Source organism: Sorex araneus, chromosome 2 (genome assembly GCF_027595985.1).
Source record: "Sorex araneus isolate mSorAra2 chromosome 2, mSorAra2.pri, whole genome shotgun sequence".
NCBI lineage: Eukaryota > Metazoa > Chordata > Mammalia > Eulipotyphla > Soricidae > Sorex > Sorex araneus.
In genome coordinates, this window is record NC_073303.1 from 192,771,890 (window position 1) to 192,788,620 (window position 16,731).

The 16,731-nt window shown below is 48.7% G+C and overlaps 2 protein-coding genes and 1 pseudogene across 8 annotated transcripts in view; 2 read left to right on the forward strand and 1 right to left on the reverse strand.

Annotated features, from left to right (window-relative positions):
• Positions 1-14,756, reverse strand: RWDD2B (RWD domain containing 2B). Of its 5 annotated transcripts, none has more exons than XM_055126114.1 (6): positions 8,950-9,095; positions 6,585-6,690; positions 3,733-3,959; positions 2,532-2,599; positions 2,047-2,409; positions 2-1,063 (listed from the first exon to the last, which is right to left on the reverse strand). In XM_055126114.1, the coding sequence occupies exons 3-6, from the start codon at positions 3,937-3,939 to the stop codon at positions 829-831; spliced, it is 873 nt and encodes a 290-aa protein (XP_054982089.1). In that variant the 5' UTR covers positions 3,940-3,959; positions 6,585-6,690; positions 8,950-9,095; the 3' UTR covers positions 2-828. The 5 variants fall into 5 exon arrangements, with proteins under 5 accessions (XP_054982092.1, XP_054982088.1, XP_054982089.1 ...); XM_055126116.1 differs by lacking the exon at positions 8,950-9,095 and adding an exon at positions 8,646-8,750; XM_055126117.1 differs by lacking the exons at positions 6,585-6,690; positions 8,950-9,095 and adding an exon at positions 14,588-14,756 and having other exon boundaries at positions 1-1,063.
• LOC105943356 (60S ribosomal protein L36a-like) lies at positions 3,083-3,629 on the forward strand (annotated as a pseudogene).
• A 163-nt stretch (positions 14,757-14,919) lies between the features above and the next one.
• USP16 (ubiquitin specific peptidase 16) overlaps positions 14,920-16,731 on the forward strand; it is a 32,710-nt gene continuing 30,898 nt past the window's right edge. For 2 of the 3 annotated variants that reach the window (XM_055126108.1, XM_055126110.1), the window contains exon 1: positions 14,920-15,046. The gene's annotated coding sequence lies outside the window, so the exon portion shown is untranslated. Of the gene's footprint in view, positions 15,047-16,133; positions 16,215-16,731 lie in introns of all 3 variants that reach the window. The other variant, XM_055126109.1, reaches the window with a different exon arrangement.

The following is a 16,731-nucleotide window of genomic DNA, read 5'->3' on the forward strand; positions in this document are numbered from 1 at the left end:
TTTTTCTTTTAAGGTCACTGTCATCCCATTGCTCATCGATTTGTTCGAGTGGGCACCAGTAACGTCTCTCATTGAGAGACTTACTGTTACTGTTTTTGGCATATCCAATATGCACGCGTAGCTTGCCAGGCTCTACCGCTCGGGCTCGATACTCTCAATAGCTTGCCGGGCTCTCCGAGAGGGGCAGAGGAATCGAACACGGGTCAGCCGCGTGAAAGGCAAACGCCCAACCGCTGTGCTATCGCTCCAGCCCTATCCTAAGCCTGCTTGCACTAAACCGACTCTCCTCCCTGCAGAAGCTCCCAGAGCCGTTGGTTGTCCTGTCTCTCTTGTTTCTGTCTCTTGTCTTTCCATATGGCTCCTCGTACTCCTCCTCCCGCTAGGGGCCGTCTTCCTCCCCTGTCCCGTGCGCAATGGATGGGGCTGGACGGACTGCCATGGCCGGCTCTCTTGCTGGTTTCATGGACCCAACGTGGTCAGGATGACAGGCCCTCACACCGTGTTTGTGGCAGAAAGGGAGGCCAGATGCGACAAGTTACAGCAGCTATTATTTTAATTGCAAACATGAAAACCATTTCCACCCACAATCTGTAAGGTTATGATCTACAACTCTGTTCTCCTTTTAGTCCCGGCATCCTGAAATGAGCCTTTTCAAATGCAGCACATACATTCTGGCTGTACCACTTCATCTCTCCTCCCACTTTCCCTCACATTTCTGAATGGGACAAAAGTAAGCATCACTTAACCTTTGAAGAAAGGTGCTGGGGGGTGGGGGGTGGGAGCTTGGAGTCAAAAGGTTCAAAACGTTCAAAGGCTCTTCTGCTTTGGTCATTGTCCTTCCACGCCAAAGAGCATTTGGAAAACCTCTCCACACCTGTTGGCATTTAAAAATTGGTACAGCTGACCAAAATCCATGTGGTTCCCTCTGGCTCCATTAACACTGAACACTTTTTCTTCAAACATTGTAAATTTCCTTTCTCTTTCCATTTCCACATTTGCACCATCCAAAGGAATATCTTCTCGATGACGAACTAAAATTCTCTTCCAGTTTAATTTTCTGAGCCTGGAAGGAAAACCGTTTTTAAAGTAGAAATTTTGAAAATGCATATTCTAAATCCCTGAAAATAGAATTTTTTTTATCTGGAGGTAAGGTGGGCACACCCGGTGGTGCTCAGGGGATACTCCTGGTAGTGTTCAGGGGACCATATGGGATGCTGGGGAATGAATCCGGCTGAACAAGTGCAACACCCTACCTGCTGGATTGTTGTTCCAACCCCTGAAAACAGAATTTCTAAAAACAGATCCAGCAAGACTGTTTCCTAGAGGTAAAAAGATCTCATATCTCACAGGGATTTTTTTTTTTTTTTTTTTTTTTTTTTTTGCTTTTTGGGTCACACTCAGCAATGCACAGGGGTTACTCCTGGCTCTGCGCTCAGGAATTACTCCTGGCGGTGCTCAGGGGACCATATGGGGCGCTGGGACTTGAACCCGGGTCGGCTGTGTGCAAGGCAAACGCCCTACCCATCACTCCAGCCCCTCACAGGAATTTATTTTAATCCAATGCGAGTCTGGTCCTTAGCCTCATCCCCAACTCATGTATTACTTTTTTTTAATCACTGTTTTGTGTAAGCATTTCAGTAATGTGGAAATTACTGACTTTCAAATTCCCAAAGAGACTTCTAAGAAACATAGCTGGGGAAACAGTAGAGAAAAAGACTAGGAAGCCTTTGATTTCACAGGGTAAATAGAGCTAACCGCATAGCTGCGATGCGGAAAGGCCCAGGCCCATGGCAATGGAAAGGATTACAGCCCATTTCTCAGGGAGGGGCTGAATACAACATCTGCTTGTTATACGATCACCACCTGAGGGCAGTCAGGCGAGGTCGAAGGATGCTCTTAATCGGTGTATCCCTGTTTTAGCCTCTGAATTGAGACTGAATTTCCTTCAGATACAATGCCAGGGACATCCCACTTTCCACCTGTCTGGTAACTTCTTCGGTATGACAAGGATTGACCCAGCAATACAAAAAACGGGAGAAAACCAACCTTGACCAGAATTCTTCACAGGCACTTTGTGGGCCCTCTACACAGACGACACCAGGCTTCCCGGGCATGCTAAACCCAGAGAGGGACAGCTCTTTTGCCCACTCCAGAATATTCTTTCTTTTGTATTTGTTGTAGATGTGATGGCTATAGATCCACAGTCTCGTGAGAATGAGGTCTCCTGGCTGCACCGTGCTTCCAGGGGCAGGACCGGGTGTAGCGTCTATGCTGACGTAGCCAGATCCATGCTCTCGAACCCACTCCGTGGCATTCAGTATACACACGTCCCCAAGGCAGTTTGCTTGCAGGTAGGCAGTCAGGTCTGAGTTCAGCTGAGTCTGCTGGGATCTGCTCAGGATGGCTGATCTGAGCAAAGGAAAAGGACAGGGCGTCCAAAAAGGCAATCCCTTGTCTTGGAACAGAAAACCAACACGCGTGACTTTTATTCTCTGATAAATGACTCAAGTTCACCAATTTCTGAAACATACCTGACGGTGATTTCAGGCAGTACTGTAGGGTATTTGAAGGGGAGAACACAGGCCAGCGAAAACACCACCTGAAAAATAAAACGCCCCTGAGAGTTGTTTTAGATCTTGAGATGCTTCAGTTCTCCCGGACACAAAAACTGAGAGGCCAGGAGATAACTTAAGTGGTAGAGAATGTGCCCAACATGTACACAGTCTCGAATTCACTCCCTGGCTCCCCACTCCTCTACCCTAGGTGTGGTCCCAAGCTGCATGGGTGCAGCCCTGCTAGGTGGGGCCCCAGACTCCCCCAGCACTGTTAGGTGTGGTCCTTGCTTTAAAAAAAAAAATTAGGGGCTGGAGCAATAGCACAGCGGGTAGGGCGTTTGCCTTGCACACGGCCGACCCAAGTTCAATCCTCAGCATCCCATATGGTCCCCTGAGCACCGCCAGGGGTAATTCCTGAGTGCAGAGCCAGGAGTAAACCCTGTGCATCGCCAGTGTGATCCAAAAAGAAAACAACAACAACAACAACAACAAAATTAGTTTCCCTCTAGGATACTGCTCCCAAAAGCATGATGAACATACCAAAAACCTGCCAGACTTGTTTAAAGAAATGTGGCAAACATCAGCACCGCAAAGCCACACAGTACAAAAGGGCAAGGATTCTCTGTATGTCCAGGGAAAGTGGCATTATGACAGGAAGCAGAGTGCTTACAGGGGTCAGACTAAGCCAGTTTTCCAGAAAAAAGGCTAAAACCACAAAGAAAATTGTGTTGAGACTTGAACACGTCGAGCCAACCACAGATCTAACAGAAGGCTGGCCGTTAGGAGATGCCAGCATTTGGAACTGGGAGGTGATAAAAAGAGAAAGGGAGGGGGCTGGAGAGATAGCACAGCGGGTAGGGCGTTTGCCTTGCACGCGGCCGACCCGGGTTCAAATCCCAGCATCCCATATGGTCCCCTGAGCACGGCCAGGGGTAATTCCTGAGTGAAGAGCCAGGAGTAACCCCTGTGCATCGCCAGATGTGACCCAAAAAAAAAAAAAAAGAGAAAGGGAAAAGGGATCCAGTCCTAAGTTTCATCTTCTCTTATGAAGACAAAAATCCTGGGCTGTGCTAGACGGATGGTACAATCAGTGAGTGTTCTAGGAGGAAAACTGAGTAGTAACGTGAATAAACTCCCTGAGAGGGAAAAAAAATAATTGAAATAGAAAAGGAATTACCGTTGCTTCCTTGGATATGTCCAGGTTCATATTGAGAGTAAAGTAAATTTTTGAGGATCGCCCCTCCGTCGTCCTCTTTTCAACGCACTCCTTCAGTTCTGCCAGCGCCAGCTGGTCATTCACAATGAGCTCGTTCTCGCCTGGGAACATGCTGGCCAGCAGGTCCAGCTCCGACAGCTGGGCCTCCGCCTCTTCCATCTCTGTCATTTCCGGATATCCATTAGGGTCTAAGGAGGAAAGGGCAGGTGAGACAATTTGCATCAGTGGCCTTGGAGGAGCTCATGGCTACTTTCTACACACATATTTAATGTCTTCATAAAAGCTGAAACTGAGAGAGGGGTGGAGAGACAGGATAGCAGGTAGGGTGTTTGGATCCCTGGCATTCCATATGGTCCCCCGGAGCCCGCCAGAAGTAATTCTTGAGTGCAGAACCGAAAGTAAGCCCTGAGCTCCGCCAGATGTGCCTGCCTGCCCCCCACTCCCAAAACAACAACAAAAAATGCTGAAACTTAGAGTATCTCCCCATGATCCTACATTCATATATTCTTTTATGTTTTGTTTTGTTTGGGGACACACCCAGCAACGCTCAAGGGTTACTCCTGGCTTCAGGAATGACTCCTGGCGGTGCATGGTGGAGCATATAGGATGCCGGGGATTTAACCCAGGTTGACCATGTGCAAGGTAAGTGTCCTACTTGTTGACAACAACCCCATTTATTTTCAGATAATCTATGCTAAGGACCCCAATGAAAAGACAATGGAAAGGCGAGGAGGATTGAGAAAACTCTAATAACAGCAATGAGGCATCAAATTCATTTGCAGCGATAACACAGCGCTTGCCTGGTTCCTCGAGCCCTGCCAGGAGTGATGCCTGAGCACATAGCCAAGAGGAAGCCTTGAGCACAGCTAGGTGTGGACCCCAGATAAAACAAAAATATGTGTATATGCACATAGAATATTAACTATTATACTATCACATATTCATGGAAAAGGTGAGGAAGAGTGTTTGCCAAATGTTAACAGTTGATTCAATGAGAATACAGGGAAGAAGGGAGGGATTCTATGCATATGTTTTGGTATCGTCTGAAGTTTCATGAAGAGACTACCTATAGTCCTCCCAAATTCATCAGGGAAAGAAAATTCATCCTGCTTCAGAAAGGAAAAGCAGAGCTGAGCCCCACTGCTGAAGAGAAAACGGCTTACCTTCTCAAAGAGAAACCAAACAGCATGAGTTCTACTAATGGCACTTTCGTAGAAGTCTTTCTGTTCTTTTTAAAGGGTTTATTGAGCAGCTATTATATGGAGTACTTAATCACCCCTTCCTGAATGGTTCTATTTAACCTCTGGACCCAACCGATGTTTATCAAACTAGATACATAACAGTGAAGATTAAAAGAATAAGTATTGGGGTCAGAGCATTAGTACAAAGGGTAGGGCATCTGCCTTACATTCGGTTGACCTGGGTTCGATCCCCAGTATCCCATATGGTTCTCTGAGCACTGCCAGTAGTAATTCCCGAGTGCACAGCCAGGTGTGACCCCCAAAATAAAAAAAAATAATAAAAAAGGATAAATGCTAAGTGAAAAATATAGGTATTACCATGGGTCAATGAACTGAACTACCAGGAAAACGTGAAAGGCACAGGAGTTGGGATAATCATTGGAGGAAGGGTAAGATAGATAGACAGAGAAGGAGGCATTCTGGAGATAGAAATGTTGGTAGGAAAGGGAAGCTCTAGAGAAATAGTACAGAACTCAATCTGTGCCTTCCCCCATCACCAAAGACTCAAGTTTAGACTATATTCAAAGTCTCACTTTTTATTTTATTTATTTAAATTTTAAAAAATTTCTTGCTTTTTAGATCACACCCATCGATGCACAGGGGTTACTCCTGGCTCTGCACTCAGGAATTATCCCTGGTGGTGCTCAGGGGACCGTATGGGATGCTGGGGATTGAACCAGGGTCAGCCGCATGCAAGGCAAATGCCCTACCCACTGTGCTATTGCTCCAGACCTTCACCTTGAATTTCTAAATGGAGACCCTGGGGGACAAATGTTGGGGGTGGCTCAATGGCGAAAAATGCAGGCATGAGGCCTTGAGCTCAATCCCTAGTGCCAACCATGTATACTAAGTAAGGCTGAGTCCTGCTGTCTAGGGCCCCCAGGGCAGGATCTGATCTTTGATGATCTTTGGTCCTCAGTCAGGTGTGTATGTGAACATGGCAACTACATCTGTGGGCCCTGTTGAGCTCTGTGGCCAGGAGTGTGACCTTGGTGAGCATATGTGTATCACAGTGGCCCTCAGTGAGCATAACACGTGTAATGTGCAGAACTAAGAGAGTGGGATCCCTAGTGATCACGGGAAGAGGGGAAATATATATATATATATATTTTTTGTTGTTGTTGTTGTTCTGGTTTAGGGTCACACCTCGCAGTACTCATGGCTGACTTCTGACTCTTTGCTCTGGGATCACTCCTGGTTTCATTTAGGGGAACACAGAGAATGCCAGGGATCAAATCTGGGCCAGCTGCTTGCAAGGCAAGTGCCCTATCCACTGTACTATTTCTCTGACACCTGTGAACATTTAAAACATAAAAAATAAAGATAAGGGCTGGGGAGATGGCATAGGGACTGGAGTGTAAGCACTGCCTGTGGGAGTCTGGGTTCAATCCTGGAACCACCTGGTCCCCCAAGCCCTGCTGGGAATAAACCACAGGCACCAAGCCTAGAGGAGTCCTAGAACACTGCTGGCTGTATTTGCCCCAAACAAAACAATGTTCAAGCATGAGAGGGAGGAAAAGATAAAACAGCATTGGGGGCAGGTGAGATAGTGCAGCGAGTTAAGGTGCTTGCCTTGTACATGGCTGATCCAAGTTCGATCCCAGGTACTCCCTATAGTCTCTCGAGTCTTTCAGAGTGAATCCGGAGTGCAAAGCCAGGAGTAAACCATGAGCACCAGCTGGTGTGGCCCCAAAATTAAACAAACACAAAAAAGACAAATTAAATTTAAAAGGAGCTTTGGACCTGAGAGTACAGTGCCTTGCATACAGCTGACCTGGGTTCAATCCCTGGCATCCCTCATATAGTTCCCCTGAATGCCACTGAGTGATCCCCGAGCACAGAGTAAGAAGTAAGGCCTGAGCACAGTCAAGTGTGGCCCCAAAACAAAACAAAAACAATAAAATAAAACAAAACATGGGGCCAGAGGCATAGGACAGTGGGTAGGACATACAGACATAGGATAGTGGGTTTTCCTTGCACACAGCAGACCTGGGTTCGATCCCTGGCATCACATATATCCGTCCAAGCAACATTAGGAGTGATTCCTGAGTGCAGAGCCAGGTGTAACTCTTGAGCATTACCAGGTGAGGATTGTCACTGTCACTGTCACTGTCATCCTGTTGCTCATCGATTTGCTCAAGCGGGCACCAGTAACATCTCTCATTGTGAGAATTACTGCTACTGTTTTTGGCGTAGTAAATACACGATTGAGAGCTTGCCAGGCTCCAAGAAACAAAAAAACAAAAACGACCCAATTAAAAAAAAAAATCAGGTAATGACATGCATTGTGTGGCAGTTTACATTGGGACTCATAGGGCAAGGCAACACTTGGGCGGGAGAATTGGGATCTTTGGGCCACAGAAGTGATGCTCAGGACTGACTCCTGTTGCCGTGCTTCCACGTCACTCCTTGGTGTTTGTGGTGCTAGGGATTGAACTGGGGGTAAGCCATATGCAAGGCACATGTCTCAATTTCAGCCCCAGGGCATGCCAACATTTTATCCAAGACTGAAATGGAAGTCCACTAGAAGTCCAAGGGGCCAAGGGGCCACATTCACTGCTGTGAACAGTGTAGGACAGTGCAAAGGAGAAAGATCCATTAGGTACTTACAACGCCTGGAAAAGAGATTTGGCCCAGGTGGTGCCAAATGGATCATGATCTGGACGACAGAGAGTGGAATCCAAACAATTTACTGATGCCATATGTAGGAAGCGAAAGAATGATCCCCAAGGGGCTGAACTGATAGCACAGCGGGTAGGCGTTTGCCTTCCACGCAGCCGACCCGGGTTCAATTCCCAGCATCCCATATGGTCCCCTGAGCACTGCCAGGGGTGCTTCCTGAGTGCAGAGCCAGGAGTAACCCCTGTGCATTGCCGGGTGTGACCCAAAAAGCAAAAAAAAAAAAAAAAATAATAATAATAATAAAAGAATGATCCCCAAGCTTTAAGTAAAGCTTGCCAGTTATTTGCCTGGATGAGAGGACAATGGAAGCTGGAAACCTGAGTTTAGATATAGCAGGATCTAATGGCGCACCAACAAAACTGTCTACTAAGGGGAAACGGTCGACAGGCAGTAGTTTGTACAGCTACGGAATTTGCGAGCGATCCAAATCCAGCTGGGGATGGAGCAACTTTGGGAGCAACCAACACTTGAACAAAGCACATTCCTTTAGCCACCCTGGGAATTAAGTTACTTAGGGAGAAGGCCATGCTTTGTCTGAAAGTCTGGAGGGTGCATTGCCAAGAGGCGAAAAAGTCTGGGACCAAGGGATCCGTGAGCTGGACCGCTCGGTATCAAGTCGCTGCTTTTACCCGCATCACTGTCATGAGATTTCAGACGGGGACGGAGGAAAGATGATATAGCAGGTGAAATTGCTTGCCTTCCACGCGTCCAACCCGGGTTCGATCCCCGGCATCCCATATGGTCCCCAGAGCAATTCCGGGAATAATTCCTTAAGTGCAGCGCCGGGAATCACCCTTGAGCATCGCTGGGTGTGACCCCCAAAACGAAAAACTAAGTAACTATAAAATACACATAAAAAAAATTCTCGGGAGAATTCTGACTTAAGAATGCTGTGAGAACAGAGAATAAAATGAGATTTCCCCCAAGAGGAAATATTGCTTTTCCTCGCACCTCGTTTCATTCTCGACAGCGAAATATCAATTTAGTAGATTAATCCGGGGCATGTGGAAAGCGTCCTCGCCAGATGCCCAGCATTGGGCCTAGCGCGCAGGCGCCGTGGCCCCTCGTAACTGACAGGGCTCGGAGGGCGGGGCGGGTCCCGGATGGGGGCGGGGCTTCCGTTGGCTCTGACCAATGAGCGGTGTGCACGCGTGGGAAAGCGGCGCCCACCGCAACTCACGACGGCCCCAGGGTGGGATTGGCCGCCGCACTGGAAACGCTGGGTTTGCTGCACGCTCGCGAGCAGAAGACTCACCTCTAGCCACGGAGACCCCCTCACGGCAGTTACCCGGGGGTTCTTGGCTGCACAAACATCTCGATTCACAGTGTCAGGGCTAGACGGCCCCGAAGCCGGCGAACTGCACACAGGCGGGCGGGCCGGGGGGAGTGTGGCAGGGCGATTCCAAGCTGTGCGCATGCGTGCGTGACCCGGAAGCCCACGCAGACCCGGAAGGCCGTTGGCCAGCCCGCTGCTCCTTGGTCCAGCTCGTGCATCGCAGCCCTGGAGTTTAGGGACTAGCCCGTTGCTACTTTCCAGCAGCTGACAACGACAAGAAGCGTTTGCCTTGCACGCGCTGACCAGGGTTCGAGTCCCTCGAGCACCGCCAGGAGTAATTTCTGAGTGCATGAGCCAGGATTAACCCCTGTGCATTGCCGGATGTGACCGACCCAAAAAGCAAAAAGATAAAAATAAAAATCATAGCAGGACTGGAGCAGTTAGTACAGCGAGTAGGTAGGACGTTTGCTTTGCACTCGGAGGACCCCCGGCATCCCATAAGGTCCCCCTGAGCATCACCAGGAGTAATTCCTGAGTGCAGAGCCAGGAGTAAGCCCTGAGCATTGCTGGGTGTGACTCATTTAAAAAAAAAAAAGCCCTCCCCTGTCATAGAGCAGGCAATCATCACAAGTTGGCCTATTGATTTATTTTCTGATAATTCCATTTGCTATGCCTTTAAGAGTTTTTGTTTGGGGGCCACACCTAGCAGTACTCAGGGATTACTCCAGACTCTGCACTTAGGAATTACTCCTGGCAGTGTTCAGGGGACCATATGGGTTGCTCCATATGGAACCAGGGATCTAACACTGGTTGGCCACGTGCAAAGCAAATGCCCTACCCATTGTACTTTTCTGCCATTGCTCTGGCTCCCGAGTCCTTTAAGTTTTGTTGGAGCAAGTGATATGGAATATATTTGTTATAGTCCTGCCATGGGGACAGGGGTTAGAAGGGAACCTGGGAACACTGGTGGAAGGAAGGGGACACTGGCAATGATAATGGTGTTGGAACACTGTATGCCTGAAATAACTGTTATAGACAACTTAAAACGTGGTGTCTTAATAAATATAAAAAATTACACACGAGTTTAAATTATCGTTGGTATCACTGTATCACTGTCATCCCATTGATCATCAATTTGCTCGAGTGGGCCCAGTAATGTCTCCATTCATCCTAGCCTGGAGATTTTAGAAACCTTTCTTTACTCATCCTTTCCAATGGTGCTGCATTGGAGGCTCTTTCAGGGTCAGGGGAATAAGACCCACCATTGCTACTGTATTTGGCAAATGAATAAGCCATGGAGAGCTTGCCAGGCTCTCCCCCCGTGTGGGCAGTAAACTCTTGGTAGCTTGCCACATTCTCCAAGAGGTAGAACTAGGCTATTAGATGAGCAGCTTCCAGGCGCTTGGTTTTATAGTCTCTGAATATTGGCCATTGATGGGATTGCACCGTGTTGGGGTCAGTTTCTGGATGTGACTGCCGAGCTGCTGGAAAATGGGGAATCTGAGTGGAAGAGGCCCAGTCCCTATCCGAGCAACCTTAGAGATCTCGACCCCAGGTCCCACACACTTTGGTAACATGTTGACTTGGATCTTATAGTCTGTGATCCAGTATTCTGATCTTGCTGAGACCAATCTTCCTGTTGGTCCTGGAAGGACAGAGTGGAAGGGCATTAGGGAGCAGAATGGGTGGTCTCTGTGAACACTTTAGGCAGAAGCACCTGCCGGCACATAAATGTAGGTTTATGTAGGGAAGAGTGAAGGCGACTGATATCAACATTTCTGCAGAAGCATTTTATTTCTAATGGCTGATTGTCTTCATTGAGAACTTATTAAAGGGGTCAAAGCAATGTACCATGGCTAGGGCACTTGCTTTGTACTTGGCTGGCCCAGGTTTAATCTGTCACCACTGATGGGTCCCCAAGCCTCACCAGGAGTAATCCCTCAGTACAGAGCCAGGAGTAAACCTTGAGCATCTTGTTGAGGGTGGCCCCCTGACAAACAAAACTCTTATTATACATTTAGTATGGTCCTGACACTTCTAGTTTTCATAGCTATAGCCCCAAGTAAGACAAGGGTATGCTAAGTGCTTACATTTACAGGTTTTTATGTATATATGGACATAGGAGGAAAGAGGGCTGGAGCGATAGCACAGCAGTAGGGCGTTCGCCTTTTACGAGGCCGACCCATGTTCAATTTTCTGCCCCTCTCAGAGAGCCCGGCAATCTACCGAGAGTATCGCACCCGTACGGCAGAGCCTGGTAAGCTACCCATGGCATATTCCATATGCCAAAAAACAGTAACAATGTCTCACACTGAGAGACGTTACCGGTGGCCGCTTGAACAAATCGATGAGCAATGGGATGACAGTGACAGTGACAGTGAGGAGGAAATATACAGAAAAATAACGAAGAAAAATAGTGATAACAGCTAGGCAAAGATGTAGTATAAGACTAAGAGTGGTCAGTGGCTTTTAGACATAAACTGCTCAATTTCTCTGAGAAAGTCACTTTCAAGGAGTGAACAGTTACAAGAGGACACCAACTGCAAAGGCCGAAATTGTGGCTCAGTGGTACAATGCAGCCTTGTAGGTGAGTTAAAAAAAAGGTACATGAGAGGGCTGGAGAGATAGCACAGCGGGTAGGGCATTTGCCTTGCACGCGGCCGACCCGGGTTCAAATCCCAGCATCCCATATGGTCCCCTGAGCACGGCCAGTCGTAATTCCTGAGTGCAGAGCGAGGAGTAATCCCTGTGCATCGCCAGGTGTGACCCAAAAAGCAAAAAAAAAAAAAAAAAAGGTACATGAAGGTACATGAGAGGCTAGAGCGATAGCACAGCGGGTAGCGCATTTACCTTGCAGGCAGCTGACCCGGGTTTGATTTCCAGCATCCCATATGGTCCCCTGAGCACCGACAAGGGTAATTCCTGAGTGCAGAGCCAGGAGTAACCCCTGTGCATCGCCAGGTGTGACCCCTCCCAAAAAGCAAAAAGAAAAAAAAGTACATGAATTACGTTTGTCAAGGGTTAAGGCACTTGTAGGTGAGTTAAGAAAGGAACGTGTGTATGGGGAATATTGTCTGCCATAGAGGCAGGGGGAGGGTGGAAAGGGGGGGTATACCCGGGATATTGGTGGTGGGGAATGTGCACTGGTGGAGGGATGGGTGATCATTGTGAAATTGCAACCCAAACATGAAAGCTTGTAACTATCTCATGGTGATTCAATAAAATTAAAAAAAAAAATTTAAAAAAAGAAAAGAAAGGTACGTGCATTGCATTTGTTAAGGGTCAGCTGCACTGCCTTCCTGTTCTGAGTGGGCTGGGAATGGCGGGCTGCCCTGGGCCTCTGCGGTTCCCTTGGATAAGAGAGTGGGAATGCTGACGCTGAAAAACAGCTTGTTAAGAACTCACGATGGAACTTCTGTAAATTCCGGTAGCCATCAGGCAGCTAATATTCAGCTAAGTTGATTTCCTTTCCACTTCCTGGCAGCAGAGTTGGGTTTTGTTTAAACTCCTGTTACTGGCCAGGGAGGTAACTCCATGGTAGACTGTGTGCTTCGCATGTAGGAGCGCCGTGTTTCAGTTCTGGTCCCCCAAATAATGGAATGAAGAAAACAGCATTTGCCCTGTACTTAGTGATGGAGAAATTTCCATGCTGCGAGCCTGGATTCCTTAATTCTTGTTTGTTTGGGGACCACACCCGGTGGTGCCAGGCCCTCCTCCCAGTGTTTTGTTGCCCAGGATCACTCAGGTCATTGGTGGTGATGCTCGGAAACAGGCAGTGCCAGGGACCAAAGCTGGGCTTCCCGCAGCCACGTGGGATTCTAATATTTTGAGCTTATTTAAGCATCACTGTCCTTCACATAGAAATTTCAGGAAACGACTTCCTTCTTGCCCCTCCAGACCTGGGGCAGTTTGCTTAAAGTACAGGATCATGAGAAGAGCTGAGAGTAGTAGCCCCATAGGGATGTGGGGTGAGGGGTGCTCCTCTGACGGGGTGACAGTAAGGAATTCACCAGCCCATTTCTCTGCTGACCGCTTCCTGCAGTGCCCTCCTCTCCATTTCAGTGTTCCCCAGTGTCGCAATCACTACACCCTTCAAATCCCTGTGGCTACTGGGCTAAGCCAGGCTGCGGTGGTAGTCTTGGGTATAGTTGGGGAGAGGCAGTTTCTATTTGTTGGCTTCAAGAAGGTAAATTTAAAAAAAATTAATTAAAGAGTTGTGATTGTGGCCAGAGTGATAGCACAGCGGGTAGACGTTTGCCTTGCATGCGGCCAACCCCGGTTCAATTCCCAGCATCCCATATGGTCCTCTGAGCACCACCAGCAGTAATTCCTGAGTGCAAAGCCAGGAGTAACCCCCGTGCATCGCCATGTGTGACCCAAAAAGAAAAGAAAAAAAAAGTGTTGTGACTTATGAACTTAGTGAGCGGATAGGGTGTTTGCCTTGCATGCAACCGACCGGGGTTCAATTCCTCCATCACTCTCGGAGAGCCTGGCAAGCTACTGAGAGTATCCCACTCAATAGGCAGAGCCTGGCAAGCTCTCCGTGGTGTATTTGATAATGCTAAAAACAGTAACAAGTCTCACAATGGAGACATTACTGGTGCCCGCTCGAGCAAATCCATGAACAATGGGGCTACAGTGCTACCGGCTTTCTAGGCTCAGGAAGTGGATAGTACTGTAGTTCTGAAACTTTTAGAATAGAAATAAAATCCTGTTAAGTGATGAGAGCTTCAAAAACCACTATCAGCTGTGGGCGAAGAGATAGTACAGGGGCTCAGATGTACGGGGGTGTTGCCTTGCATCCAGTATCACCCGCTCCTCACAGCACCCCCATGTCAGCACATGATTTCCTCAGGGCAAGACACTGTGTATGTGCAGGGGATGGGAGCAAAAATATCATATCAGAAAAGAGCAGTAGGACCAATGTCCCTCCAAATTTAACCATCGTTAACCTGGCCAATTTGCAAAGTCAGGATGTAACCTATTTTCCCTGTTAAATTACAAGAAGAAGAATTGAACATTTCTTCAGATCTCTTTCAAGATCGATTGCTCTTTTGTTGTGACTCACCTCTCTACATTCCTTACCTATTATCCACGTTCGTCCTTTTATAAAAGTTAGCAATTGTGTCCTCTACTCGATAAACCCCATGTCAGCAATCCATGCATATGTTACACTTATATGATGTATACATACATAGATATTGATATATATTGATATTGCTTGCCTACTGGTCCCTCTCGGAGAACCTGGCAAGCTACGGAGAGTTTACTGCCCACATAGGGAAGAGCCTGGCAAGCTCCCAGTGGCGTATTCATATGCCAAATACAGTAACAATGATGGGTCTCATTCCCCTGACCCCGAAGAGCCTCTAATGTGGAACCATTGGGAAGAACGAGTAAAGAAAGGCTGCTAAAATCTCAGGGCTAGGACAAATGGAGACGTTACTGGGCCTGCCCGAGCAAATCGATGATCAATGGGATGACAGTGATAGTGAGATGTACATAATAATATATATTTATAAACATTGTTGTATCATAAATATATATATTTAAATTTCATTCGCAGAGTGTTTGGGACGCGCACATAACTTTAAGAGATCAAAGACAATTCCCGTACCCAACTTTAGAAATCGACAAGACTGGGGGCGATGCGCAGAGTGGAAAGGCTCTCTTCTTCACTTTCAGATGGCATATGTCAGCGTCTCGGGCCCTCTGGCCTCCACCAGGCTTCCATCCTCGAAGCGCTTAACATCAACTACAGCCGAGCGCGACAACTCGCCGACACTCCGCACTTCCGCGCCGCAGCCCCAAAGATCCTCCGGGCCACCGTACTCAGGGCTTCCGGCGCGGCCGCGCGCGCAGACGCCAATAAAAACCGCGTCCGCGCCGCGGGCCCCGGGGAGCGCCCTCGAAGCCGCTTCCCAGAATGCCGCGTTCCGGAAGTTGCTGCATTCCAAGGGGTCAGCTCTGGCCCCGGCGCCGTCGCTCTGTAGTCGTCACCGGGAGGAAGTCAGAGCTGGCGTGCCCGGCCCCAAGGCCCATTGAGGGGATGCAGTTATGGGCGCTGTCGCCGTGGGTGAGTGCTGATCCCGCGGACTCGCGGTCTCCCCCTCCCCGGCGCCCCGGCACGCGGGTCGCGCCGCCGTCCGAGAGCCCAAATCCCCTGCCCCGATGTGATTCTCGTCTCGGAGGCCGCTCTTCCTCCGAGCACGTTACCCGGCCTCGGCCCCGCCCCGGGCGGGGTGCTCATTGGCTACGTGGCCTGTCCGTTCCTGGAGCTGGCCAATGAATGGTCGCTGCCGGCAAGCCGGCCAGACCCCGTGGCCCCGAGGTCTCCCCCTCCGGACCCCCCCACCCCCCGCCGCCACCACCACCGCTGTGGCACCTGAGCAGTTGGGGAGAAATGGGAGGTTTGGCAGGAACTGCGCGCCGAGGGGCACCTCGGGGATCGGAGCTGGGTTTGCGGCCACGTGCGCGTTAGTAGAGGGCGGGTGGGTGGGTGGAGAGGAAGCAGGACCTGTCGCTTGACCTGGTTTAGTGCTGTCAGGGGAGCACCAGTCTACGCCCAACTCGAAATCCCTGCTGGAGACCGGCTGACAGTTTTCCAAACGCTTCCATTTTTAAAAAAATTATTATTATTAGTTTTTAATGGGACCGAGCAGGCATGGCAAGCGCCGGAGGCCCGCCCGCGAGGGGCAGGTGAGCGGGATGAGTAAGAGAGTGGGTAGCAGGGCTCTCTTTGATTCAGGTTTTGTGGTGGAGTCCGGCGGAGAGTCGCTTTGATGAAGAAGCTGGTTGGGATCTGACGGCTCGCCTGAAGATGCACTGATGTTTGATTTTTTTTTTTTTTTTTTTTTTAACAACTGCCAGTTCCCGCCGAACTCCCTTTAGATGTGCTGGCGCTGTTCGTTTTTTTAATTGATGCTCTTTCCCACCGCGTTGAAGTGACCCCTTGACCGCCCTCTGCTTGCAGCAATGACAGTTCGTCTTTCGGGTTTTCCTTTTGGAGTCTTGGTGACTCGAAGTTCCCAGCCCAGCTTTGCTAGTGCTGTCTGCGCTGCAACCGACTTCATTCTTGATCTGTCCTCCTTTTTTTCCCACTGGCATTTGTATTGCTTCATTCTTCTGTACCTGCCTTTGGCTCTTATCTCTTAATGCCTCAGAGATACTCGTTTTCTGTTTCAACGCGAGAAGTGTTTGTGGATGACGGAGTCTGCGCTAAACTACTCTACTCGATGCCATAGGCAAGTGAGAAGGAATGCCTAAATCCTTTCCCTTTCTCGTAGAACTTCCAATTGCAGGTCAAGAAATAAATCACACTGGGCCATGGCGAAGATTTAAGAAGCAGCCTTTCAGCTGGAATAGAGAAGGGATCACTAAGTCAGTGATGGTTGGAGGGATCGATTGGGATGGGAGATGTGTGCAGAAAAGACCAAACATGATAACCTCTCAGTACCTATTGCAAATCATAATACCCCAAAATAGAGAGAGAGAATGGGGGAAATTGTCTGCCATAGAGGCAGGGGGAGGGGTGATCTAGAGAGGGGGGGAGACTGGGGACATTGGTGTTGGAAAATGTGCACTGGTGGAGAGATGGGTGTTTGATCATTTTATGACTGAAACTCAAACATGAAAGCTTTGTAAGTGTTGCTCACAGTGATTCAATTAAAAAAATAAGAAGACAAAGCAGCCTTTGATAGTATTTGATAGTCTTCAGGCAGGGGAGAAGAGCACTCCACAAACGCTGGGGAAGTTCTGTTG